Source organism: Larimichthys crocea, unplaced genomic scaffold (assembly GCF_000972845.2).
Source record: "Larimichthys crocea isolate SSNF unplaced genomic scaffold, L_crocea_2.0 scaffold319, whole genome shotgun sequence".
In the NCBI taxonomy this organism is placed as follows: domain Eukaryota; kingdom Metazoa; phylum Chordata; class Actinopteri; family Sciaenidae; genus Larimichthys; species Larimichthys crocea.
Genome location: NW_020854203.1, coordinates 708,938 through 735,668, shown reverse-complemented (window position 1 = coordinate 735,668; position 26,731 = coordinate 708,938). Strand labels below are relative to the sequence as shown.

Here is a 26,731-nt window from a genome sequence, read left to right as displayed (position 1 = left end):
AAGACGGCAGGAAAACAGGATGAAGTGGAGTAGTTTGAACAAGAGGAGAGCTTAGCAGTGATGGTGTGCAGACAGAAGAGAGCACAGTGGGGAGAATTAATACAACTAACTAGAGCCGGGAGACAAGTCAGTTAGAAAGGGGTTAACGTGGAACAATTCTTCAGTAGAACATGTTCTTGGTGATTCTGAAGGTACCGAGCTAATGTTTTCTTGGTTCCGTTTGACCCGCTCCATCTCTGGAGTGTACACCACGGGAGTTCCCTTGGCTGAACTGTCTTTATACAACACCTACAGGACAGAAGCACAGTGCCCCAGGGGGCCAGTCAGACACACTGAACCAAACACTGACCACACACACACCTATAGGACTGCATTCATAGACCTCACACTCTTAGAAGATACAGAAAAGCAGTTTGAATGTAATTTTCCCGAGATGGTTTCATCTCAGAGGAGAAATTTGTTGCTCTTTGGAATATATTTAAGCAGTGTCTGAGAAATTGGTCCTATAGAGTGACTCATCCTGGTAGCCAGGATCTCTGTTGTAGGAACAAACACACTCCTCACGCTCCAGCAGGAGATTTAGCTTGTCATTTGCTGCAAAGTGAAAAACTTAGTAGCACGCAGTGGCTTTATGTCAGCTGGGCTGCAGGTTAGAATACTGGGAGAGGGGCGGTGAAGGGAATGATGGAAGGGGAGAGAAAGGAGCTTCGGGTGGGTTTGATGGTTGGAAGATTAAAGATGATTTGAAGGAGTAAAAAAGGAGAAAAGAGAAAGAAAAAAAGAAATGCATGGATGACAAATTAAGATGGTGGCAGTGCTGGAGCTCTGCAAGTCTGCGCCTTGGATGAGGATGGATGAGATGAGCAGGAGGTGATGGGAGCATGAGATGGTGACAGGAGGGAGGGGAGAGGGGCATTATTGATGGGCACTACGGTCCACTCTCAAAAGTTAGGAGCACACAGGGTTCGGTTTTTTTGGTTCCACTACCGAGCTGATGTGCTTCTGGGTTTGTTTGACCCGCTTCACCTCAGGGAGGTCCGGTATAGCTGTGCCTCGACCAAGAGAGTCCTTGTATTTTATCTACCCAACAGACAGTTTGGGTTTCATGCAAAGAAAGTAAAGAGCAGGTCAGTCAGAGATAATCGCAGGAAGAGAGAGAGAGACACATAGCACAGCACCAAAACTCACAGCAGACATGAGGAACTAAACACACACTTTCTTTTTGTCCTATGAAATGAAGAAGCAGGTCATGTTAGAGACACGGTGGGGTTAACACGACCCCACGAGGCTCACTGGTGTTATATCTGCGAGGTGGGCTTGATATGACAAACATCAAAACAAGTGATGAAGGCTCAGGAGGGCTGTTATGACGACGTGTTTGAGGGGAGGATGGAGACTGAGGGGGAGGCGATGGATGTACAGCACAGGAGGTTACAGGGTCACTCTGTGGAGTACCGTGCTGATATTGAGCTGATTGCGTTTAACTCTCTCCATCTCTGGGGTCTCTGATACTGACGTGCCTTGTCCCACGCCTGCTTTGTACTGAAGCTTTGAATGAGACAGCACAAGAAAAAAGTCAAATACGTGATAACACACTTGAAGAAGGATTAGATTTAATTTAGGAGGGAAGAAAGTAAGAAATCAAAATAAAATCCAGGGAGATACAGACTCATTTAGGAGGAAAATTATTTCTTTTGTTGGGATGTGAATTCAAAATCAAGTCATCTGCCAATTAAGGAGTGATTTATGAGACTTAGTTAGGATGGAGGAGGAAACTAAAACATGGAAGGTAAAGTTTTCTAGACTTTGAGACAAGCAGGAGAGGTCAGAGGGCGTTTTGAGGAATGATTGTAAGGGGGTAAGATCAGGGTCACTGCAGTCCTTTTCCTCTACCGAGCTGATATTCTTCTGGGTTTCTCTGACCCGCTTCACCTCTGGGAGGTCTGGGATGGCTGTGCCTTGACCCACAGAGTCCTTGTACTGTATCTGCCCATTGCACAAGTTACACAGGTCCAGAGTAAGACAGGGACAAAGACTAGCACAGTATGTACAGTAGACTCAGACATGTCCATCCATTCATGACAATATACACTGTGGAACAACTGACAACAACAACAACAACAACAACAACAACTGACAACAACAACAACAACAACAACTGATGACAACAACAACAACAACAACAACAGATTTTATGAATTATCATGAAGAAAAATCCTACAGAAGCCTCAAAGTCCAAATCAATGATGATGATGTGTGAACAACTGATTTTATAGTGGAAACAAAAAACACTAGACTGCATTGCCAAAAATATGTGGACACCTACAGACTGTTGAACATTGCAAAAGCATCAGAATAAGAATAAGCATGCTACTGTAACAGCCTCTCCTCAGTAAGGTCCAACACTGATGTTTGGTGATCATGTTGGTTCACGGTCACCATTCCAGTTCATCCCAAAGGTGTTGGTTGGGGTTTATGAAGGGGTTCTGTGCACACCAGTCAAGTTCTTCCACACCAGGCTGGAAAAATCATTTCTGTATGGGTCTTGTCAGTGGTGTCCACATACTTTTGGCCATTTAGTGTATTGTGAAAAAGGGTATCCAAATCTGTGTGTTTCCACAAGTTAACAAGAAACACTTTGATAGCTCTGTAGGATCCTAAAATAAACTAAAAAGTAAAAAGATAACTGTGAAAAAAATGCTGTAAAAAGTTGGATTGGAAGTGATCGTTGGAGGAGATGACATGTCAGGACAGGTCTGGTTATATTCTACACTAGATAAGGAGAGAATGTGGAGGGAAGGGCTGCTGGAGGAGGAGATGAAGGAAGGCAGGGTCACTCTGTGGAGTACCGTGCTGATATTGAGCTGATTGCGTTTAACTCTCTCCATCTCTGGGGTCTCTGATACTGACGTGCCTTGTCCCACGCCTGCTTTGTACTGAAGCTTTGAATGAGACAGCACAAGAAAAAAGTCAAATACGGTGATAACACACTCGAAGAAGGATTAGATTTAATTTAGGAGGGAAGAAAATAAGAAATCAAAATAAAATCCAGGGAGATACAGACTCATTTAGGAGGAAAATCATGTTTTTTGTGGGGATGTGAATTCAAAATCAAGTCATCTACCAATAAAGGAGTGATTTATGAGACTTAGTTAGGATGGAGGAGGAAACTAAAACATGGAAGGTAAAGTTTTCTAGACTTTGAGACAAGCAGGAGAGGTCAGAGGGCGTTTTGAGGAATGATTGTAAGGGGGTAAGATCAGGGTCACTGCAGTCCTTTTCCTCTACCGAGCTGATATTCTTCTGGGTTTCTCTGACCCGCTTCACCTCTGGGAGGTCTGGGATGGCTGTGCCTTGACCCACAGAGTCCTTGTACTGTATCTGCCCATTGCACAAGTTACACAGGTCCAGAGTAAGACAGGGACAAAGACTAGCACAGTATGTACAGTAGACTCAGACATGTCCATCCATTCATGACAATATACACTGTGGAACAACTGATGACAACAACAACAACAACAACAACAACAACAACAACAACAACAAGGTGTTACTGGTACTGATTTTCACATAGTAGTCAGGTACGTTTGCGATAAGTGAGGTTCTGCTTTAAATGGATGAAACTTCATTTAGTTTATTACTTCAGAGATTAGATTTTATGAATTACCATGAAGAAAAGTCCTATAATTAGTTCAAAGCTCTGTAAAAAGTTGGATTGGAAGTGATCATTGGAGGAGATGACATGTGAGGACAGGTCTGGTTATGTCTACACTAGATAAGGAGAGAGTATGGAGGCTGAAGGAGGAGATGAAGGAGGGCAGGGTCACTCTGTGGAGTACCGTGCTGATGTTCCGCTGGTTGCATTTAACTCTCTTCATCTCTGGGGTCTCGGGCACAGCTGTTCCTGCTCCCAAATCCTCTTTGTACTGAATCTTTACACAGACGAGGAATCAAAGCAGCGAGCAGTGAGCGCTTGGATAATGAAGACTAGCTGCTGAACTTCAAATTTCAAACTACACTTGATCTACGCGTCACACCTTGTGAGCAACATCGGACACACACCGACAAACAAATATGAATGAAACAAACATATAAATCAACATTTAAAAAGGAACACAGAGTATCTAACAACACACAAGCTCTGCACTACCAAATACTGTATAAATGTTACACTATAAAACAGATTATCATGGGTTAGTGGCGTGAATTAAAATGCTGCATATTTCACATGGTTATAAAATATCTGTTTGGTCCAGAGAAATAAAGGGCTGCATATCAGGGTTTGTGTTAAAGAAAGTTAAAAAAAAAAAAGTCAAAGTGTAAAAAATATATATATATATATATAAAAAAAAAAAAAAAATGTTAAATGTTAAAAATACGAATGTCATGGAGTAGATACCAAGCTGAAATTCTTTGTATTCTCTTTAACACGAAGCATTTCAGGAGTGTCCTTTACAGTAGACACTTTGCCCTTTATGTTTTTAAGGTCAACCTGGTATAGATGCTACAGAGAGAGAAACAAAAGTGCAGTTAAAATGTTTCATCATGACGAAAACACAGAGCCAGAAGAGAAACTACACCTTCGTTGCTGTTCAGCTTGAAAGCTATTGCCACTTATATATCACATATGCCCGAGACTATAGATAGTTACTATAAGATAATACTTTACAGCAGACATAGAGACATACACCGAGCCAGTAGACACTGGAAGAAACACAGACTTCATACTTTAGGTGCTCCATAAGCATAATTTAGATCATTTGCATTTATTACTTACAGTGCTGAAGTTCTTCTGGTTCTCACGGACTCTTTGCATCTCAGGAGTGTCCAGGACTGGCACATAGTGAGACATGGTCTTCTCAGCCTCCTCCTTGTATTTTTTCTGTTGGACAAAAAAACAGCAGCAGTTTGGATGAAAATAGACTAGATTGTTTTGATATGTCTCTGTCCACCTCCAGTGAACCTTTTTGAAGATTGACTTGGGTAATCTACCTGGCTGACGATGTTCCTCATCTGCTGAGCATGGATGATGTCTGGGGTGTCGATGACAGTTGTGTAGCTGGCCCTGTCCATCTCAGCGGTCTGCTTGTACTTAGTCTGAGGAGCAGAAAGACCAGATTCAGCACAGATTCTGGCCTTAACACATATATAACTATGACCAGAAATATATCAGAAACGCAGCGAGAGAAAACCCTGTGACTCAGACCTGACTGAGGATGTCAGTAGCGTTCCTGGCCCTCATGAAGTCTGGGGTGTCTGTAGCCAAAGCCAACATTCCCTTGCCCTTGATCTCATGCTCCAGTGCCTTCTTGTACTCTCTCTGTCAGTGTTACAGGTGATGAAATGTTACATCAAAAACACACAGACATAATTGGCGGATTACTATTATATTGGGGAAGGGCTGCAAAACCAAAACACCTACAAACAAAATGTTAGAATGTTTAAAAAAAAGATGAATATGATAACTGACAGCAGATTTCATGTAAAGATCAACTCAAAACTGAAAACAACAGCAGTAATTAAAGACAATGTGTTAAAATACAATTAGTCCTTGTGTGTTGTAGAAATGTTTTCTTTTAATTTTCTAATATTAAAATTCATTTATCAAACTAATAACTGCTATAAAGTGCACTCCAAACATCAACCTCAAAATCTTCCTAGAGCAAATCTTGGCCCAAAATGAAAATGATCAAAAGTCATGACTTCTCATACACAGCATTTCTCTTGTTCCTGCTGTGTTGCAGCTGAGCTGTGGCTATAATCGAATGAACTATAAACTAAAATCAAAGCACACAATCTAAAAATGCAATATTATATGTATCAAATATCAAAAATGTAATAATATCCAACATGCTTTAAGGATATTTGTAGTCATATAAGAGGAAATCATAAGGTGGAGGTGAAGGTCAAGTCATATACATCAGAGAAGAGGGAAGATGCTGGAAGATTAGTGATGTCACGAAGCGGGGACGAGGGGCAAACTCAGCAGTTGCCGTTTTAGTGTGATGTGGAAGCACAGTTAAAGGGGAAGAGGACTCAGCCGATGATGCACCATGAGCAGGATTATTGTGGGAAGGCACTTTGGGTCGAGAGGGTGATACTGTTTCCATCACCTCTCAGTCAGAGGTCGTACCTCGCACAGGATTTGAGTGGCATTCCTTGCTCTCAAAAGCTCCGGAGTTTCCTCCAGTGCAGTTAGCCCTTTACCCTTCACCCCCTCTTCTAGATCCTTCCTGTACTCTTTCTACAGGACGGAAGAAGAACAGAGAGACTGCAGAGAGGGGTGTACAGGCAGGCAAGGCCAAAGCGTACAGACAGACAGTACGGTGAGCTCAAAGTCACCAAAACTCCCCAAAGAAAAAAAAGGAAATTCAGAGATTTTTCATATCCTAAAACTATGAGGATTGATCACAGAGAGAGCGGAGACATTGGTGACTTTGGCAAGAATCCTGATAAAAGAGAACCAAATTTTATCAGATAGAGTGTGGAAACAACAACGACGACAACAACAAAAGACAGCATTTCACTTTAGAAACATTGCTGCATCATTCAAATGATCACATGCATGCATGCAGACGTCTTATCAGAAAGTCCAACATGTCAAATACAGTCATACAGATATAAATGCAAACAACTACGCTACTAAAAGTCACGCAGGGATAGAGAGAAGGGACGTGTTGATGAATGCTACATTGTTAATAGTTTATGGCTGTGTAGCAGTGTTGTAGTACTTGAAAAATCAGTCTTTTTCAAGGCCTCTGTCTCATCCTGGAATCTACCACCAATCTGTTGTCGTCTTGGTCTCAGACAAAAAGGACTCTGGATTTTAGTTCAAGACCACAACTGCGAGGATGTCACTCAATTGCCTTCTGTTTCTATTTTCTATATGTCTCTATTTGCATTTTATTTGTTAACTGTCTGGGAGGAGACATCAGCCAAATCCTATGGAATAAAATTTGGTTTTATAAACTGCAAACAGTTCATCTGCAACAAAAGAACACACAGCAGTTTGTAAATGCTTCAAGGCAACGCTTAATAAGAACTGTCATAAATATTAGATACCTAAGTAGGCGTATACTGTCTGGTCTTGGTCTTGACTCAGTCTCAACCCCTCTAGGTCTTGGCCTTAACTTAGTCTCACAATACCCTGGTCTTGATCTTGATTTAGACTCTGCCCCTCAAAGTCTTGGTCCTGACTTGGTCTGGTCTTGGTCTTGGTCTCGATACACTCTGGTCTTAGTCAAACCTTGGTCTCAGTTTATTTGGTCTTGGCTACAACACTGCTGTGTAATGGATCATGCAAACTGTCTAGAGTTGAACTGCATGTGTGGACCTACAAGAAGTCAAGAGAGGAAGGAAACACTGGTTAAAAAAGGAAAAAGGTGGTGAAAAGAAAAGGACTGTGGTTGTGATGTAGTCTTAGTATGATTATAAAGCATGGGTGAGGTAAAAAAAGGGGGAAGTTGTCGGGGATAAATGATCCTTTCGTTACCTCACTGGCTATTTTGGTGGCGTGTCTGACATGTAACATGGCAGGGGTGACCTCCAAGCCTGAGAGGTTCTTGCCCCTCATGTTATCCTCATAGTCCTTCTTATAGTCTTTCTATTCGCCGCAGAGATAAGACAGGGGAGGACAGACAGAGCTCAGATAACCACATGCAAGCAGTGCTGCTTCAAAATGCAGGTACATCATCCTGTTTGCACCATAATCACATTTCAGTATCTGTCTTTGAATGTGAGTATTTGTTCATGTATAAGTGCTTATAAAGCTATAATCCAGGCTGCATTCAAATGTTCACAGACTGTCAGTCCTGCATCACGAGTAAGATTAAGCAGTCTGATTTAAATATAGACTAGATTAAGGAGCAGAAACCCACAATGCGTTGAGTTTAGTTTCATCTGAACACATTTTACACTGCCTTCTCCAGGCTGCACAGCTAGATAAGAGTTCAAAATGGTGAAGGATAAACTGTGATCTGAATAGAAAGTAATGAACAACTCATGAGATTGTGTCTAATGAGCACCGATATGCAGTCTTGGCATGAAAGGCACTGTAAAAGGTTTTGTTTTTTCTGAAACATTCTCAAAGTTTCATATAAACAATATCTGAGTATTCAACAAGCTGAAGCATATCAATATATAACAAGGCATTATATATAATACATGTTAATATAGAGCAGGCGCTGAAACCGTCTTGTGATGTAAAGTGCATTTCCATTTGAAACACAGAGCAGACAGACAGTTTTTACCTGGCTCTGCATGTGCTGAGCCTCCTTTGCAGTCACGTATGTGGGGGTCTCAAAGTCCAGCATGGCCTTGCCCTTCTCCTTCTCATACTTCTCCTTGTATTTCACCTGAAACAGCCCACACAAATGTAAAGCTTCCAACAGGCAAAGTGAAAAAATATCACACAGGTACATTATATATATTATATACCGGTTTTATATACGGGAAAATCTTATATTACATATTATTATCTTATTATTATCTTGCGGTATTCATTACAGCAATGCTGAATGATGGAAAATAAACATATACTTGATCTTCCCTGTGATGAATTACACAACTAAGGCATGTCTCAGTAGTTAGATAATTGATACGCAGCATATGTGAGTATGAATAGAAATCTGTGGCTGCCTGAAAGATAGAAATACCTTACAAAATCTAAAAGACTACACCATGAACTGTAACATTTAAAGCTAATACTGTGACTACTGGGGGGTGTTTAGCTCAGTTGGTAGAGCAGCCGACCCATGTACAAAGGCTCAGTCCTTGCTGCGGAAGCCCAGAGTTTGAATCCGACCTGTGGCTCTTTCCTGCATGTCATTCCCCATCTCTCTCTCCTGTCACATTCCTGTCGCTCTTTAAGCTGTCTGTCAAATAAAGCTCAAAAACGGCCAAAAAAATATCTTAACAAAACAAAACTGTGACTATGTTAATGCTTTTCTTACCTTGAGGCTCGATTACTAAAGTGCTTTCTTGTCTGGTCTTTCTAAAAAAAAAGACTTGTCCAGAACTCTGCAGCCCAAGTACTTACAAAGACAGAAAGTCTTTGCATTGGTTGCCAATTACTTTTAGAATTGATTTTAAGATTCTCTTAATTAGTTTTTAAATCGCTGCACAGCCTGGCACCAACCTATCTTTGAGATATGGTACTCAGGCATGTACCGGGGCCATCGTCCACACCGGAGTCTAGATGACCTGAACAAATGTCGGTAACGCCTAAACTTAGGTAACCAGTCTGACGACAGTTGTCCCAACAGCAATGAGCACTAATGAACCAAGTGGAACAATGTTCTGGTCTACGATCCTGTCTAGGATAAATACTCAGACTGCCCACCAGTCAGTCAGAACTGAAGAAGCTTCTTGGATGGACCAAGTGTCCAGATGCCCCAGACTCAACCTCTTGAAGAACTAATTTCATTTACCATTCAAAGGTTTTGTCACCAACTTTTTTTGTGAACAAAATAATGCAACGACAGCCTCTAAGTGCAGGGAACGAAGATCACACACACATATGTTTGACAAGAAAGACAGCAGTGTGTAGTGGAGTGTTTGTTGACCCCCTCAGAGTCTGCACCACTTACGTTGCTCTGAAGGTCAGAGGCCTCCTTGTGATGAAGCTGCTCTGGTGTGTCAGGAATCATATGGTAGTGACCCTTACTCTCCTCAAATTTCTTCTTGTAGCAGTACTATGAGGGAATTCCCAGTCAAGTAACAACAGCTCAGTACAGCAAGCGAGAAAAAGAGCGTCTGTCTGGAGTTTACTCCCAGCCATTATTTGGTGACAGAAGCAAAAATAGTAACATTATAACTGTGAGAACAGCTCTTAGCAATGTCCAACTATGACATGCCATCAAAACAAGAAGTGAAAATCAAAGATGGAAGTGAAAAATGATCCAGAGTTGGTGCAGAAGGAGGGAGTTTTGTGTTAAGTGGTCATTAATAAAAGAGTTTTCTGTGCGAGCTGCAGGAAGAAGTGAATCAAACTAAGAGTGGAGGAGGAGGAGAGGTTATGGAAGGCGATATTACGGGAAGGTCAAAGGTCAAAAGGGTGAAAGGTAAGAAGGGTAAGGGTCACTACCAGATGTAGGAGCTTAGTGTATAAATCCATGAATGATGTGCAGCGGGTTGATTGTTACTGCGGTATGTGAGGGTGATGGAGGCGCTGAGGTCAGACACGTCTCACTGCACTGGAAGTGGACGGACTGCCAGCAGCTGCCAGGGTGGGATTGTGAGCGGGTTAAAGGTTGATGAGGCCTTACCTGGCTGGACAGTCTGCTGGTGCTCAGGCTGTGCTGCATGGACAGAGACTCAGCCATGTCGGTCACCGGCTTGTGGATCTTCTTCAGGTCACCCTTGTACTTCACCTGTGGGTGGAATAAGCAGACACACTCGTAATCACATGCTCATTTGCTCAGATTATTAATGAGCTTTTATGACTTGAATGAGTCTTGCTGTTATGTGAGTACCTACCTCACTAGCCAGCGCGCTGGCATCCTTCAAAGTCTTGTAAATCTTGCTCTCCTTCAGGTCATATTGTGGTCTCTTTCCTTTCACCTCCTTGTCAAACTTCTCCTTGTACTTCAACTATTGGGGAGGGATACATGAGAGAGTCAGTGTGAGTGGTGCCTGCTGGTGAGAATAAAGCCAGTGGAAGATCTACAGACTCCATCCAACTGGAAATATCGAAAGAACGACATAATGCTTTTTCTAATAGTGTATAAAAAGGGACAAGTAGCTCACATTCCTGATAGTTTGTGTAAATACACTGTGTACTGTATGCTCCATCCCTTGTTATACAAGAACAGCAACTGTACGACTGTGCAAGTCTTCTACAAGTGTTTCCTTTCATGCATTCATTCATTAGAGGTCTGTATGAGTGTGTTCACATCTGTAGTTTGGTTCCAGATTTGAGAAGAAAATCTCAAATTTTGTATTTTAGTCTCAGATTTTAAACCAAACTCATTTTGTCTCATCACAAACAACTCCGTATGTAATGTACTACACATCATCAGAGCTGTTCGGACCTGCAGGGTCAAATTTAAAGACAGTTTATCCCGGCAGCATCCGCAGCTACTGTAACAAACTGCATTAATGAAACACACAGGATTCTTCTCAATCAGACCAAACGGGTCAGCTGTGGAGACGCTGCTCAGACACAGTTCAGTCAGGCCTGCATCCATCTGCAGCTGTTTTTCAGCTGAGGAGGGTTGCAGTTTACACTTGACATTAGAATGCATCTCGAATGAGTCTCAGTTTGTGACTCCTGTTCGATTTCATCTGTTGGAAACTGCTGCTAAACTGTATTTAGTTCATTACCTTGTGTTGTTAAAGTTAAAGTTGACCCTATTCTTTATGTATTTTAGGTGCATTTGCAATTGACCTGATCATCTAAGATGCATTTTAGTGCCACATGTGAACAGAGCCCAATACAGCATTATGTGATCCGCATGAACACAACATGGACTTCATATATAATAAAGCATATATGGAAAATGTGCTTGAGTTTTAGAGAGTCTGGACTGTTCTGTCAATCTGTAGATGAGTTAGCTTTAGAGAGGAGGTGAGACAAAGCGATATCCATAAACAGTATCTTAAAGAAAACATTTGTAAATCCAGCATTAATGATAGATTCTGCACTGCTAACGCATTTGAAGACACAGCGCTCTGGTGTTCTGCTCAGCTGACTGCTGGATATACACATGTTTTGAACCAAGACTCGGGAGAAAAGTGGGGAAATGTTTGACAAAATAGAAAAACCAAGATTCATTAACGTTGTCTCCAGTGCAACAAATGCAGCAAGCGACACTTGTCTACGCTTAGCAACAAGCCACAGCTTACAGAGCAGAATGTGCACACAATGCTGAAATTTGCAAGCCAAATAATAATCGGATCATCATAAGAAGGCTCAATGAACCCCGCAGTAAAATCAATAAATCAGCTCATCAGTCAGTCAATAGATGGATACGAAGGGGACAGAAAGACAGAGACGGACACAGAGTGACAGCCCTTCAATTTCAGGGTGTGAACCTCCTTACATCACTAGTCACGGCACTCATTTTCTTAATGTGGCGCATCTGGGGGGTATCATAGGAAGCAGTTCCATGGAGGGAGGGCTTGGCCTCCACCTACAAAGCGCAGTGAGATGGATGGATGAGAACACACACACACACTTAGACATTATGGAAGGAGAGAGGAGAGGAAAGAGGTGAGGAATGAGGAAAGAACAGAGGGATGGAGGAAGAGGAGTAGTGTAGGAGGACAGCTTTAAGGATGGAGGTGGGACATGTACAATGATATGAGCAGTTAAACATGTATACAGACTTTCATTGAGTCACAGTGAGAATAGGACATGGATTACAATGCAGGATGGCGGAGGAAGCGCTATGGAAAAGCTGCTAGTTGTGTCGTTAGGCCTACAGGACTGCTGCTAAGCATCTACTACAGCGACACTAGTCTGCAAATATTAGCTTATGGAAGCTGATCTGACAACCACAGACATCTGAACTTTGCTGGTGTAATCCGGCTTCCAGTGACCAGACTTGTATTTAAAATACGATAACTGTAGGGAACCAGTGAGGTTACGGCATGACTGGCCCGGGGCTTCCAGAGACAGATGGTTGATTTGATTTGTTGTACCTCGCTGGTCAGCTTGGACACCTCAGTGGCCAAAGTAATGTCTGGGCGGTTGACCAGAGAACCTCCGCGGCTGGCCTCCTCGCGTGCCTTGTCGCGGTAGCCGATCTGACAGAGAGGAGAGCAAGCAAGAATCAGCGGACTGTGTACAAACTGCTAGGGTGGTCTTTTTGTTTGCTTTTCGAAATTTGCTTCATTCACATTAAGTTTTGTTCAAACAGAAACACAGATATAGAAACGTAGATATAGATACAGGTAAGGAATAAAAAAGCTGGCCCGGCTGGTCTACCTTTTATAAGATCACTTAGTCTCAGTGTAGGGTTATGGTCATTTATAGCTAGGAGACATAATTAGACATGTTCAGCTTCTTAAAGAGTTCAGGTACATGACACCGTTACAGAAGTACTGTTGGGAACAAAATGTGGGCAGTGAAAATCCAGCTTGTTTTGCATGTTTCTGCCTTTGTGCATCCAGGTTTTTATCTTTAACTTGTTCCATGCATGTGCTGTCTGCTTACCCCACTGATCAGTTTGGCAGCCTGGGTTGCCTTCTTGATGTCAGGACGGTCGGCCACAGAGGTGTAGTGGAGGTTGGCTTTGGCGTCCTTCTTGTAGGAAATCTGTGGAGCAGACAGAATACAGTATGGTGGACACAAACGACAAACGTTTCACACGTCTATCCTAACGTGGAAATGAAAATCAATACAACTCACGCTGCTCTGACTCTTGGCCACGGCCATAGCATGCTGAACATCAGGTGGAACCATCATGTGGTTATACACTGACTTCCCCTTTTCCTTCTCAAACTTCTCTTTGTACACGTTCTGCAAAGAGAGGAAAGAATGAAGGCCAGGCGCACAAAAACACTGCAGGATTATGAGATGGATGAGCTCGTTTCGTTGAAGAAATGTGAGGCGGTCGTACCCTGCTGACAAGCTTGTTGACCTCCTTGCTGTGAGCAGTATCACGGGTCTGAGGCAGGGTTGTGAATGAGCCAGACTGCATGTCCTTCTTACTGGCCTCCTTGTATCTGGTCTGAATTCAAGTCAAGAATTTAAAACATGTAACTACCTGTAAAAAATTCAACAAACGGCTGACTTTCCTTTAAAGAGAATTACCTCTGATGCCAGAGTGCGCACAGCCTTGGCATGGAGGATTTGAGGAGTGTCCTGCACAGGCATGTAGTGGCCCTTTTCCTTTTCATACTTCTCTTTGTACTTCACCTGGAGGGGAAACAATTTTTTCAATTTAATTCTGAGGTGGTCCTGTCGTTTGAAATGTCTAAACATCCTTTAGTAATTTAGTTCCGGCACAGAGATGACATGGAAAAACTTACAATGCTGGCCATTTCATTATTCTTCATAGCCAGAAGGGTGAGCTTGTCATCAACCACAGGTATCACGCAACCCTTCATACTCTCTTTGTCGTACTTGTACTCGACCTGTGGGTGAAACAGAGTCAGAGCAGCACTGTTGGATGTTGTCGAAAGTGAAAAATGGAAATCACAAATGTACAGTAAAGAAGAAGCAACTCACATCGCTCTGCTGCATACTGTTCTTGGCAGCGTTGAGGAAGTCGGGTCTATCTGAAGTCCAGATCCACTTGGCCTTTGTGGCTTCATATTTCTTCTTGTAGTCAAGCTAAAAATTGGGGGGGAAATGAGGATATCGAGTTAAAAATCCATCGATAATGAACAGAGAGTGATATTTCCTGTTACATTAGTGAAGACACTTACGTTGGTGATGTTCCTGTAGGCCTCCTTGGCAGCACGGATCTCATGAGCCTCGGGGTCCATGTTGATCTGGGCCTTGCTCTTCTCATACACTTCTCTGTATTTCAGCTGTAAGATGAATAAAAACACCAAACATAAAGATGAATGTCATATTTTGACTTCCTGTGCCTCGGTGTCACTCTGAGTGGGACTCACATTGCTGGTGATCTCCTTGACTTTCTTCATGTGCTGCTGGTGTGGAGTGTCATAAGGCAGGGTGTATGCCTTAGCTTTGGTCTTGTTGTACTCCATCTTGTAGATGATCTGAGGAATAATCACCATCACATAGTTAGCATTTCAAAACATAAAAAAAACGTTTTGATGTAATATCAAACCCACCGATCAAAAACAAAATCAAAACACTTACATCGCTGATCTTCTTCTTGCGTTTGTGGGTCTCATACTCAGGAGTGTCCAGAATAGAGGTGAACTTGTCCTTGGCACGTTCATACTGCTGTCTGTATCTCCACTGATGGAGGACAATAACGTGCAAGCAAAAGAAAGTTAGTATCGCTCATTTGTCGCTGTAATTATTTATTTCTGTGTATTTTGACAACTTGTCTTTAATTTAGATAGATAAAGACAAAAACTGTCCAAGAACTGTCAGTCAAATTCAAACATTTGACGACAAACAATCAATTTCTTTTATGACATAATAAAGCTGAGGTGTCAAAACAACCAGATTCTTTTAATTTTTTCTTCTTGGACAGTTCTTGAACAGTGAGAGCACAGCTATTACAACAAAGTAATAATTGTATATAGTGAGTGAAGTTTACGTACATGCGTGAGTAAATGCCTTATGAAACATGCAGGACAAACACAGAGTGAGTTATTTTCCAGGTGAGAATAAGGATGAGGACACGTGCTACCACTCAAGGAACTCTGCAGTGCCCGCGTAGTTCATGACGACCAGGCGGCTCTGCAGGAGCTTCAATGTGTGATTTCTGACTCAGATCTGGTCTGCTGAAACTACAGCACTGCATATAAGAGTTAAGTTTGGCAATCAGCAGGACACAAATGGAAGTGAATTGGTGATGGAGAGATTAGAGCATGGGTAATGTCAAATCCCTCTAGAGCTGAATGGAGGTGATACATGTGATGAGATGAGATCCTGTCCAGTAACAGCAGGAAGGATGAGAGTGAAGCGGACTTTCATTAACGCCTGTGAGTCTTAAACCAACACAGGACTAATTTTCTGCTTGTTTGTTGACAAAGATCAGCATTATGATGATTCACCACTCTGTGGCTGTTTACCTTACTGCCCAAAACGGACTGGTAAAGGGCTGTGAGGATGTCAGGGCGGTGTAGCTCATTGCAGCCACTCTTTAGAAGATCCTTTGCTTTGGATTTATACCTTGCCTGTTCACACACAAAATGACATACACACACAGCATGCCATAGTTGAGGACACGTTAAAAACAGCAGTAACACTGGGAGGACTGGAGAAAGTACTCCGGAGATCCAAGTGTGACGGAGGAGCTGTTTGTCCTCATCTGTGCCTCTGGAGCGACAGAGATCATGTTTGGTTTTACAAGAGCGTGTTTGCACATTTTCATGATCTAATCATTAGTGATTATACTGTCTCTCTGATGGCACAGATGAAGAAGAGTCCCGCTTGCTCAAGACAGCATTCAGCTGCTGTTTGAGCGGAAAAAAAAAGAGAGAACGAGCAAGTAGAGAGATTTATCGTGTTGGAAAGGCCATGCGTCGACCACCACCGGCAGGTCTGTTGTTCATGCACCGGTGTCAGGGGTCTGTTGGACCGGACTGGAGGTTGCAGTGGAGGAAGCAGGCTGGGTCATACAACACGACCAAGACGTTTACCTGGCTCATCTTATTGTTCTCCCTGGCCAGCTGGTATCTAGGATCGTCTGTAGTAATGGTGAACTTATCCTTGGTCTTCTCATAATTAGCTCTGTAGGCCCTCTGCTCAGAATGTCAGAAGGTGGGTTAAAGACAAGTCCAGAAAACAATGTGCACAGTGTCTCGTGTGACGAGAATTTTTCAGGGGACAAAGGAAGGTTAGAACAAGTTGATATCAAGACATTTTAAACAGCTGGCATTACGGGTACACAGAGAAAGATCTTAAAGATTATAATACTTTTACCTCCAACCTGAGAGTCCCATAGAGATGCACAGAGACAAAGAAATGTGATTAACAATTTGAGTGTCTATCTCACAAATGGGTTCAACAAACTAACTATAATAATCTTTTCAAATATTTTGAGTGACTGTGTTGGGTTAAAGAATGACGGACTCACATCGTTGATGAGAATAGAGGCGTTCTTGACAGTCTCGAAGAACGGCGTGTCGGAGGTATACTTGAAGTTGCCTCTGTTCTTCTCGGATGAGGCTTTGTACAGTCTCTGTTAGCAAGAAATGGAAGTTATTAGGAACAGGCAGAAAAATATCACATGAACTACAATAAGAAGCAGACTTGTCACGTGAGTTAATGATAAGCAGTATATGTACCTCACTGTAAAGTGCCTTGTTGTTCTCAGCCAGCACCAGCTCAGGTGTGTCCCAGACATAGCAGCCAATTCCCTTCAACCAATCCAGGTCCTCCTTGTACTTGACCTAAAGATGGACAAAAAAAAGAGATTTTTTTTTTTTAAATGTTACATAATATGTCATACTACATGCCCTTTAGCCTTGTTTTAGACTGTAAGTCAAGAGTACTCACGCTGCTGACGTTATCATTGACAATCTTGCTGAAGAAGAACTCAGGACGGTCGGGGATGGACTTCCATGTACCCAGAGAGTTAATGTACTTCTCCCTGTATTTAACCTGAGGTGGAAAGATGAAGAATAATCAGAAAGTGATATATATATATATATAAATTCAGAACAAATTGTCAACCGGATGATTTCAATTGCTGACCTCGCTGACGTCATCAGTGACTCTGCGGTGGTAGGTGATGTCCAGAGCATCCTTGACTGTGCGGTAGTGACCCTTGGCGAGCTCGAAGGTCTCTTTGTAACGCAGCTGAGGACATGAAGAACAAAATGTGTCAGATGTTTATCACACACAAATACAAAGAGTACGTGTTTATAGTGTCTTTTTCCATCAGTCATTAATATTCAAATGCAAATGCTGCAGTACATTGCATTGTAGTGTTTATGAAACAGTATTTAGACTATCTTGGGTGACATTAAATCTCCATCAGCTAATGAAATTGCTTTTTTCTCATTCAAACATAAATTTACTGCCAGATGGAGGTTAGGCTGTCCTAACCTGCTTCATGGCACTCATATAAACATTATCGTTATCGTTAATAGTGTTAGGGTTACAAATGAGCATACTCACATCACTGGACTGGATGTAGGATTTCTTGGCACGGATCAGGAGAGGTGTATCACCGATGGCTGTGTACCTGTGCTTCATCTTCTCATACTGTTCTTTGTATTTGTTCTGAGGGAGGAAATAATTTGTGTGACACATTGTAAATATCAAAAATCATTGAGTAAAAACTGATAAACAACAAGAAAACACATCAAAATAAAGAAGACTTACGTCACTGTAGACCACTTTCATTTTTTTGGCATGGGTCAGGTCTGGAGTTTGACTTTCTGGAGTGTAATGAGGTCTCTCCTTAGCAGCCAAGTCGATGTACTTGTACTGTGGAGAAACAGATGATCATTAGATAACAGGGAAAGAAAATAAATCTGTTAAACAACACCTTTAGTGAGTGATGGCAGTGATGTGAACTTGCTTTGTTAGTCAGCTGCTGGGCCCATTTGGCTCTCTGGATGTCCACAGCATCCACAGTGGTGGAGACCTTAGACATCTCCTGCTTGCTCTGGGCTTTGTAGATGAGCTGAAAGTAGATGAGCAGAAGAAGAAGAAGAAGAAGAAGTGAGAAACTTCATCAAATCTGTCACAATGTTTCTCTTTTTTTGTGTAATGTGACAAAGTGTGCGACTCACGTTGCTCATGTGGGTCTTAAGCTCGGTCACGCGCTTATACTCTGGGGTGTCCAGGACCACGGAGAAGTTGGCAAGGTTCTTCTTAGCCTCCCTTGGGTAGGTCACCTGTGAAAGTGAGAAACAGGTCACAAAAACGATGCCAAGTGATGCCACTGCAGGAGGTTGATTGCAAACTAAAAATGAATGACAATGATTTAAGGTGAAGACATACCCTTTGTTTGGTGATGTTGCGGATGGTGACCATCTCTGGGGTGTCGTACAAGAAGCAGCCGAGGCCTCTCAGCCAAACCAGATCCTCTTTGTATTTGAGCTAAAGACACAAAATGCTCTCAGCAAACACTTTCAACAAAAGTCTGTTCATTTTCATGAAAGTCTGCATGAAACTGTTTTCACCATACCTCGCTGGTGATTTCATTGACGTGGCGGCAGTGCATCAGCTCAGGGGTAATGGGCATAGAGATCAGCTGGCCTCTGTTGTTGTAGTATTTCTCTTTGTAGCACAACTAATATAAGAAGGGGACAAAAAGGTGGCATCAACAAGCTGCACCAATACAAACATGGAATATAAATGACATCAATTGTGTGATGGCCCCGTACATCGCTGAGGTGTTTCTGGTTCATCTTGACTTGCTTGATATCAGGGGTGTCGTAGGTTGTGTGGATCTTGTCCTTTTGCTTGTGGTAGTCCTGACGATACAGACGCTGGAGAAGGGAAGAGTGTAACGTAAGAATCTCCATCATCACCAATGTGTCTGATGTCAACAACAGGAGCGGTGTGCTATCTTACATCGTTGATGATCTTGTTGGAATTCCTTAAGTTGACGAAGTTGACGCCCTCTGGATGAAGACTGTAGGCCTTAGCCTTCGTCATCTCGTAGGCCTCCTTGTACTTCACCTACAAGAATAAAAGCAATGGCAAAAATGCATTATTAAAACATTTTAATGGCTGTCAAAGGAGTGGCATAATTGGATGATGAGATGGGATGACAGTATTTACGCTGCTGGTGATGATGCTGTTCATCTTAGCCTGCTTGATGAGCGGGGTATCGTGGGGCAGAGAGTAACCAGTGGGCATGAGATTCTTGTTGGCCTCCTTGTACCAGTTCTGAAAGAGGTCAAGACAACATGGTGAGACTGGATGCATTTCAGCTTTATTTCTTTTTTATTTTTCAAAGAAGATGCTCTCTGTTCTAAACAAGTACTCTGAATATGAAGTCACTTTATCTTACATCACTCTGGATGTAGTTAGCCAGGCGTGCCCTTTCTGTCTCGATGGTGACAGCAGGAGCGGTGTTCGTGCCCTTGATGTTGGCGTTGTAGTCGTAGCGGTAGTGCAGCTGGAAAAGGAGAAGAATAAGACAAGATGCAATGTTTGATCAGTTTTTTTGTTAGGTAATAAAATATAGATAGTTGTGAGTCAACATTGTACAGAGTACACTTACATCACTCAGGTTTTGAGAGTTCTGAATGGCCGTCACGTACACTGGAGTATCTGTCACCACAGAATAATCCTTGAAAGCCTCAATACCTTTGGCCCTGTACTTGGCCTGGAGTAAAAAACAAAAGAACATGACCATCAGCAAGGTAACAATGGCTGGAGACAGCCAAATAACTGAAGAGAATGTGATATAGAGGGGATAATTTGAACGAATATATTAAGTGGACTCACCTCACTCTGAAGATTACCAGCATGCTTGACACGGAGGATCTCTGGTGTGTCCCAGGCATAGCAGCCGATACCCTTCAGCCAGTTCAGATCATCCTTGTAGAAGATCTGTGAAGAGCGCAAGACGAAACACACAAATTGAGTGACGTTATCAGCATATGTATTCAGAAAGTATGGACACATGAGCTTGAATTTTTCATGCATTTATAGATATAGAAATTCTGAAGTCATCTGATAACTGAAGAAAAGTTACTCACGTCACTGAGCTGCTCGTTGACTTTGCGGGCCTGGGTGTACACCTGCATGTCAGGGAGGCATATCCACTGGTGCAGGTACTTGCGGTAGTGGATGCCGCTGACGGTGGCCTGGGTGTTGCGGGCAGACAGGATCTCCAGCATGTCTGCTGGGATATGGTTCTTGGCCTTGGTCTTCTCGTAGTTCTCATGGTACAGACGCTGCAAAGATGGACAACAGATTGTTTTGCTTTCAGTTCTGGTGATATGGAATACATACACAACTGTCTAATCTTACAGCACAGCTCCTGTATTTCTCTTTAAAAGAAATGCAGACATGTGGACGATGAAATGACTCAATGAGGTCAACTTACATCCAGGACCAGCTTTCCAGCCTTGACGCAGCGAGCAGTGGCGGGATCGTCCTCAAGAGACTTGGGCAGACTGTAGAGGGATTTGAACTTCTCATAATCCTCCTTGTACTTCACCTAAAGGGGCAAGAAGATACACTGTCATACATATTGTCTCGTAAAGGTCAGTGAGAAGAAAATCCCAGCATGAAAGTAACATGAAATAAAATGAACAGAACTCACATTACTAAGGATGACTTTCTGGTTCTTAGCATGCTGCAAGGCATGGGAGTCATGTGGGATCTGGTAGCTCTTGGCTTTGATTTTGTCCCAAGCGCCAGTGTAGTTTTTCTGTTGACAGAAAAGCCAGAACATTATCAACATGTAGTTTACAAATCTGATATCTGGAATCTTGTCACATGTTGAAAAAAAGATATGTTAATCTTTACTTACGTTGCTGAAGAATTCCTTGAAGTTGTGGCATCTGGCGTAGTCGTAGGTATCCAGGACGGTGGTGTACATGTGCTTCTCCTTATGATAAGCCTCCTTATAGTTGAGCTGTCGATGACAATTGTTTGATTAATACACTCAGTTAAGCATTTTAAACTCAAACGCTATATGTTTTTTAAAAAAGAGATCACTCACATCACTGGCCCATGTGTGACCCAGGACAGCAGTCACATAAACTGGTGTATCTGTCACAATGGAGTAGTTGTTGAATTCTTTCTTGGCTTCGTCTCTGTATTTCAGCTGTAAGGGAAGATATTACATGGGTGAGTTATCACAAATCCTCAAACTAAAGAGGATGGTTCATCTTCAATAAGCTGTACGTTGTGTTATGAATAATATTTCTAAAGGTTTTCTGTCATCTTCCATTTTGTTACTTACATCACTCTGCAGCTCGTAGGACTTCTTGGCACGAACGATCTCTGGTGTGTCCCAGACGTAGCAACCAATACCCTTCATCCAGTTCAGGTCATCCTTGTAGAACACCTATTAAAACACAGCAAAAAGCACAAAATTATACATTCAGTAATGGAGAGATGCATTTCTGTATTATCTCTTGCTGTGCTCGCTGTTGACGTGACGTCATGTACAAGCGGCAGATGCCCACTGAAGACCTACATCACTGAGAATCTCGTTGGTCTTGCGGGCACGAATGGCATCCTCCTGTTCAGGGTGGCAAGTCCACTGGTGCAGGTAGGTGCGGTAGAGGACGTCGCTCAGCATGTCCTGGCAGTTCTTGGCCACCTTGTTAGCAATAATGTCGGGTGGGAGGTGGATCTTGGTCTTGCTTTGATGGTAGTCCTTCTGGTAGAGCCTCTGTGAAGACATGCATGCCATGGAAAGTCATTGGCAGGATCATTAACAATGTGAAACAAGGTTTATGTGGACAAAGACAAATATATTGTGGTGTATGTGGTACCTGTTTATTAATTATTAAAAGTTTATGAATTTGAAATTTGCAAACTTCATCATCAGTCATTTCCTTACCAGTCCCTTTTTCTTCTCCTGGTCTCCACAGCGCACCACCTCAGGGAAGTCCACCAGGGTTCCTGCCATGTAGTGACCCTTTGCCTTCTCATGGGAATCCTTATACTTGACCTAGAAGGATCCAAAATAATAATAAAAGTCTTAATTTGGTTTTATACACTGTGAGAAGAAAATGACGACAATAAAACAGTGTGAAACACTCACGTCACTAGCGATCTCCCTGCCCTTCTTGCCACTGAGTAGTGGGATGTACTCATGGTTCAGCTGGTAGCTGGTAGCCTTTGTTGCATCCCAGTTCGATTTGTAGAGTTTCTGAAATCACACAAAAGCAGGCTGAACGTTTATGAAAGGGCAGACACAATATGTGATATACAATCAACAAATATTGTGAATTAAAGAAGAAAAAAATGAATTAAATATTCTACATTACCTCACTGATGTTCTTAGACACCTCCCTGCTATGGGCCAGTTGAGGAGTGTCCTCTGAACCAATGTAATGACCCTTTTCGGCGTTGAATGTCTCTTTGTACTTCAGCTATAAAATTAAAACAGAATTCACAATTTTAGATTTGATTATCATTCATTAATATGTCTCTTGAAATGTAGCAGTAAATGTTTGATTTGTACGTACATCACTGAGGTTGGCAGCATTAACCTTCGCCAAGACAATCTCAGGGCGGTCCACAACCAGGGTGAATTTTCCGAAGCATTCTTTGGCATTCTTCTTGTAGAGTCTCTGCAAGTAAAATTACAACATTCAGGTGAGACACAATGAACATAAAAATGGGCAAGATGTGCTAAAAAAAATGAAAAGACTGAATGCAGTACGGTAAACATACCTCGTTGAGAATCTCCTGGGCCTTCCTGACCTTCACGTGGTCAACAGAGTCAGCTGCCACCCAGCCACAACCACGAATCCATTCCAGATCAGCCCTATACACATTCTGAACACAGAAACCAAGATGATATATTAGAAAGTTCAAAGAGAGGCTGATGTATGTATGACAAATAAGTCATTGTTTGGTGTGATAGGCCCTCACATCACTTTGAAGATCATAAACTTTGCGGGCCTGGATGATGTCGTTCTGGTCTGGCAGACAAGTCCACTGGTGCAGGCGGGTCCTGTAGAGGTCATCATTAACTTGCTTCTGGCATTTCTTGGCCAGTTCAAAGGCCAACATGTCCACTGGAAGGTTGAACTTGGTCTTGGCCTTGTTGAAGTCCTTCTTGTACAGGGCATCACTGGCAATCCTGGCTGAGTTCAGAGCCAGCATCATCAGAGGGTCGTCCTGGACACAGCGAGCACCGATGTGGTGCCCGACCTGCTTACGGTATGCCTCGAGGTAATGATGCTACAGGGCAGATGGAAATTATTATCTCCATGCTGTCAAGCTCTCAACTTTAATAAATGTTTTTTTTTATTTTTTTTTATGGAAACTTATCTCACTACTCACCTTGCTCTGGACTTTAGTTGTATTGATGCACTGCTTGATTGGTACAGCATCTCCAGGCATGAAGTAGCCTGTGGCTTTAACGTTATCCCAAGCCTTGGTATACAATTTCTGAAAGAGATGGAAATATTTATATAGATAAAATTTGCAAAGGATAAAGTATTGTTGTATCATCCTATGAGGAGTTGTCTTACCGGATGAATGTTCTTTGCCACCTCTCTGGCTGTGGCAAGAATAGGAGTGTCCACCAGTGAGTACTTGGTCTTTTCCTCGTGCCAGGCTTCACGATATTTGGCCTGTGCAGAGTGAGAAATCAAAATTCAGTAATAAAGAAAAACCTAAAATCTGCTTTTGCCAGGTGACTTAGCTGAAGAGAGGACTCAAAACATATCCAAACAGCATCTGAGAGTTGTCCTCACCTCATTGAGGACATCAGCAGCATTCTTGGCACGGACCATGTCAACTCTGTCAAATGGAACAGTGTATTTCTGTTCATCCAACTTGACACGATAGCCTCTCTGTAAAATAGGAAAAAAGATGTAGAATGAGAACAATTCAGCAAATGTACCAAAGATACACAAGTATTTTTATGACTTAAAGAAATTCTAAAGATATGTTAAAACATTTTACAAATGTATAAAAATGTCTGCAAAGTCAAATTGTAGTCAGACTTACATCAGCCAGGATCTTCTGTGCATGCTTCACCTTCATAACATCCACACACTCATGTGGCACCCATCCACATCCGCGCAGCCACTCCATATCAGCTTTGTACACAGCCTGAGGAGATAAAGACAGATTTATTTTTGCGTATGCAGACAGTAATCACAAAGGTCCAAGAAATATTGAATCATTGTCACATCAGTGTATTTGAATAAACCTACATCACTCTGCAGGTCGTAGGCCTTTCTGGCCTGGACAACATCAGTGGAGTCTGGCAGACAAGTCCACTGGTGCAGATGAGTTCTGTAATTGAAGTCATTGACTTGGATCTGGCATTTCTTGGCCAGTTCAAGATTCAGCATGTCCACTGGAAGGTTGAACTTGGTCTTGGACTTGTTGAAGTCCTTCTTGTACAGGGCATCACTGGCAATCCTGGCTGAGTTCATAGCCAGCATGATCAGAGGGTCATCCTGGACACAGCGAGCACCAATGTGGTGCCCGACCTGCTTACGGTATGCTCCATGGTACTTGTACTAAAGCAGAAAAGAGAAAATGTCCATGAAAATTCAGAAAATACCATTTACCAAGCTGTTGTATTTGAACCTTATTCACATTGTTTTCTTACATCGCTGATGATATCTCTAGAAGCTTTAGCCTTCAGCACAGAGATAGCATCCTCCTTGATGTGGTAACCCTTGGCCTTCTGGCTGTCCCATTCCTTTGTGTACAGTTTCTGCACAGAACAAGGAGAATAATTAATGATCAGATATTTCTATTCTTTTAAGTTGTAAGCATTTCAGAACTGGTGCAGTGCTTGTATTAATACAAACTCACATTGCTGATGTTGATGGAATTGGCCTTGGATAGTTCAAAAGTGGGGGTGGCAGGTGGCAGGTGAAAGCTGAGCTTGTCCTTCTCCCAAACTTCTTTGTATTTCCTCTGTAAGGAAGAAAAAAAAACATTATTTTGACATCTACATTTATAAAAACATTTGTACTAAATATTTAGTGTTCATTTTAAATTCATAAAGATAAAGACAGCATTACTCACATCACTGATGTTGTCAGCGTTTTGCTTGGACAAGACAATAGCTGGGAGGTCAACGACGCTGGTGAACTTCACGGTGCTTGGTGGTTGGCGGTAAAGTCTTTCATTGAGAATAGTCTGGGCATGTTTAACTTTGACGACATCCACACAGTCCTGAGGTGACCAGCCGCATCCTCTCAGCCACTCCATATCAGCTTTGTATACAGCCTAGGAAACAACCCCAACAATGTTTTTGTCCTTGTAGGTTTATATGGATACAACCCTCAGAATGATTTGTACATGTACTTACGTCACTCCGTAAGTCATAGACCTTTCTGGCCTGGACCACATCACTGGAGTCGGGCAGGCAGGTCCACTGGTGCAAGCGAGTTCTGTAGTTGAAGTCATTCACTTGCTGCTGGCATTTCTTGGCAAGTTCAATTGTCAGCATGTCTACTGGAAGGTGGTACTTGGTCTTGGTCTTGTTGAAGTCCTTCTTATAGATGTTGTCACTGGAGATCTTGGCTACGTGAGCGGCCAACATGATCAGTGGGTCGTCCTTAACACTGAGGGCACCAATGTGATGACCGCACTGCTTACGGAAACCAGCCTTGTACTTGTACTGGAAATTTGAGATGGAAATATTTTGGTTAGTTTTATGATATAAACTGTGGTGAAATACAAAAATGACAAAGTGAAGGGTGAGTGGTGTTGACTTACATCACTGACGATGTCTCTGGACGCCTTGGCAGCTAGAACAGAAACAGCATCTTTGGGAAGGAAGTAGCCTTTGTTGATGGTGTTCACAAAGCCTTCACGGTAATATTTCTGGGGAAACAAGAATGAAGCTGTTTGATACACACTGTGTGCTACAGACAGTACCTATAGAGCCGATGATTTGCTTTATATATATAGACAATGTTATCAAAAGTTCCACAACTGCATTTAAACTTTAGCAGAATTAACAGTAAGAACAATTACTGATATGATAATAATCCAGTGTACTAATGAAGAAGCACTGTATTACCAGACTGGTGTTGAGTTTATTCTGCTTGGCCAGTATTATCTCTGGGGTATCAGGCATGATGTGAAGGTTGGTCTTATCGTTTTCCCAGGCAGCAAGATATGCTTTCTGCAAACAATAGATTGACACAGTTTAGTAAGAAATGACATTATCTGAGTCATAGAACATTATTAAAACAGATTGACCTCAACAAATGCAACTGCTGAAACATTTTGCAAATAAACAATAAAATATAGTGAAATGACATTCATTAAGGCGTGCTATCTCTACCTTGTCCATGATCTGTGCATTGGCCTGAGCAAGGGCATATGGCATGTCATGTGTCTTGGCGGTGAATTTGAACATGCTGGGATGCTGACGGTATTTCCTCTCGCTCAGGATCGCTGCTGCTTTCTTGGCTTTCTCCACATCAACCGAACCAATTGGCACCCATCCTGTTCCCTTGATCCATGTCATATCAGCCTTGTACACAGCCTACATGTCCCAAG

General features: G+C 42.3%; 1 protein-coding gene across 22 annotated transcripts in view; it reads right to left on the bottom strand.

The window, feature by feature from the left end:
• The window catches only part of neb (nebulin), a 59,351-nt gene that overhangs the window by 4,600 nt on the left and 28,020 nt on the right, over positions 1 to 26,731 (bottom strand). For 4 of the 22 annotated variants that reach the window (XM_027276133.1, XM_027276136.1, XM_027276150.1 and 1 more), the window contains 70 exons: positions 26,514 to 26,717; positions 26,247 to 26,351; positions 25,940 to 26,047; positions 25,530 to 25,841; positions 25,244 to 25,447; positions 25,028 to 25,132; positions 24,819 to 24,926; positions 24,415 to 24,726; positions 24,206 to 24,310; positions 23,950 to 24,048; positions 23,725 to 23,826; positions 23,534 to 23,641; positions 23,120 to 23,431; positions 22,919 to 23,023; positions 22,711 to 22,815; positions 22,510 to 22,614; positions 22,284 to 22,391; positions 22,080 to 22,190; positions 21,711 to 21,908; positions 21,474 to 21,578; positions 21,231 to 21,335; positions 21,039 to 21,143; positions 20,829 to 20,936; positions 20,610 to 20,723; positions 20,260 to 20,457; positions 20,006 to 20,110; positions 19,779 to 19,883; positions 19,566 to 19,673; positions 19,334 to 19,441; positions 19,124 to 19,231; positions 18,934 to 19,038; positions 18,735 to 18,839; positions 18,548 to 18,646; positions 18,337 to 18,441; positions 18,123 to 18,227; positions 17,924 to 18,028; positions 17,717 to 17,821; positions 17,291 to 17,395; positions 17,093 to 17,197; positions 16,882 to 16,986; positions 16,671 to 16,775; positions 15,664 to 15,768; positions 14,777 to 14,878; positions 14,566 to 14,673; positions 14,374 to 14,478; positions 14,174 to 14,278; positions 13,975 to 14,079; positions 13,757 to 13,861; positions 13,563 to 13,673; positions 13,352 to 13,462; positions 13,157 to 13,258; positions 12,643 to 12,747; positions 12,042 to 12,131; positions 10,477 to 10,590; positions 10,266 to 10,370; positions 9,588 to 9,692; positions 8,250 to 8,354; positions 7,493 to 7,603; positions 6,134 to 6,244; positions 5,207 to 5,320; positions 4,993 to 5,097; positions 4,778 to 4,882; positions 4,400 to 4,504; positions 3,840 to 3,932; positions 3,289 to 3,381; positions 2,850 to 2,942; positions 1,894 to 1,986; positions 1,456 to 1,548; positions 988 to 1,080; positions 196 to 288 (listed from right to left, as the gene is read on the bottom strand). In XM_027276133.1, the coding sequence (XP_027131934.1) occupies positions 196 to 288; positions 988 to 1,080; positions 1,456 to 1,548; positions 1,894 to 1,986; positions 2,850 to 2,942; positions 3,289 to 3,381; positions 3,840 to 3,932; positions 4,400 to 4,504; positions 4,778 to 4,882; positions 4,993 to 5,097; positions 5,207 to 5,320; positions 6,134 to 6,244; positions 7,493 to 7,603; positions 8,250 to 8,354; positions 9,588 to 9,692; positions 10,266 to 10,370; positions 10,477 to 10,590; positions 12,042 to 12,131; positions 12,643 to 12,747; positions 13,157 to 13,258; positions 13,352 to 13,462; positions 13,563 to 13,673; positions 13,757 to 13,861; positions 13,975 to 14,079; positions 14,174 to 14,278; positions 14,374 to 14,478; positions 14,566 to 14,673; positions 14,777 to 14,878; positions 15,664 to 15,768; positions 16,671 to 16,775; positions 16,882 to 16,986; positions 17,093 to 17,197; positions 17,291 to 17,395; positions 17,717 to 17,821; positions 17,924 to 18,028; positions 18,123 to 18,227; positions 18,337 to 18,441; positions 18,548 to 18,646; positions 18,735 to 18,839; positions 18,934 to 19,038; positions 19,124 to 19,231; positions 19,334 to 19,441; positions 19,566 to 19,673; positions 19,779 to 19,883; positions 20,006 to 20,110; positions 20,260 to 20,457; positions 20,610 to 20,723; positions 20,829 to 20,936; positions 21,039 to 21,143; positions 21,231 to 21,335; positions 21,474 to 21,578; positions 21,711 to 21,908; positions 22,080 to 22,190; positions 22,284 to 22,391; positions 22,510 to 22,614; positions 22,711 to 22,815; positions 22,919 to 23,023; positions 23,120 to 23,431; positions 23,534 to 23,641; positions 23,725 to 23,826; positions 23,950 to 24,048; positions 24,206 to 24,310; positions 24,415 to 24,726; positions 24,819 to 24,926; positions 25,028 to 25,132; positions 25,244 to 25,447; positions 25,530 to 25,841; positions 25,940 to 26,047; positions 26,247 to 26,351; positions 26,514 to 26,717 (8,319 nt within the window). Of the gene's footprint in view, positions 1 to 195; positions 289 to 987; positions 1,081 to 1,455; positions 1,549 to 1,893; positions 1,987 to 2,849; positions 2,943 to 3,288; positions 3,382 to 3,839; positions 3,933 to 4,399; positions 4,505 to 4,777; positions 4,883 to 4,992; positions 5,098 to 5,206; positions 5,321 to 6,133; positions 6,245 to 7,492; positions 7,604 to 8,249; positions 8,355 to 9,587; positions 9,693 to 10,265; positions 10,371 to 10,476; positions 10,591 to 12,041; positions 12,132 to 12,642; positions 12,748 to 13,156; positions 13,259 to 13,351; positions 13,463 to 13,562; positions 13,674 to 13,756; positions 13,862 to 13,974; positions 14,080 to 14,173; positions 14,279 to 14,373; positions 14,479 to 14,565; positions 14,674 to 14,776; positions 14,879 to 15,663; positions 15,769 to 16,233; positions 16,336 to 16,670; positions 16,776 to 16,881; positions 16,987 to 17,092; positions 17,198 to 17,290; positions 17,396 to 17,716; positions 17,822 to 17,923; positions 18,029 to 18,122; positions 18,228 to 18,336; positions 18,442 to 18,547; positions 18,647 to 18,734; positions 18,840 to 18,933; positions 19,039 to 19,123; positions 19,232 to 19,333; positions 19,442 to 19,565; positions 19,674 to 19,778; positions 19,884 to 20,005; positions 20,111 to 20,259; positions 20,458 to 20,609; positions 20,724 to 20,828; positions 20,937 to 21,038; positions 21,144 to 21,230; positions 21,336 to 21,473; positions 21,579 to 21,710; positions 21,909 to 22,079; positions 22,191 to 22,283; positions 22,392 to 22,509; positions 22,615 to 22,710; positions 22,816 to 22,918; positions 23,024 to 23,119; positions 23,432 to 23,533; positions 23,642 to 23,724; positions 23,827 to 23,949; positions 24,049 to 24,205; positions 24,311 to 24,414; positions 24,727 to 24,818; positions 24,927 to 25,027; positions 25,133 to 25,243; positions 25,448 to 25,529; positions 25,842 to 25,939; positions 26,048 to 26,246; positions 26,352 to 26,513; positions 26,718 to 26,731 lie in introns of all 22 variants that reach the window. The other 18 variants (XM_027276135.1, XM_027276138.1, XM_027276140.1 and 15 more) reach the window with 18 other exon arrangements.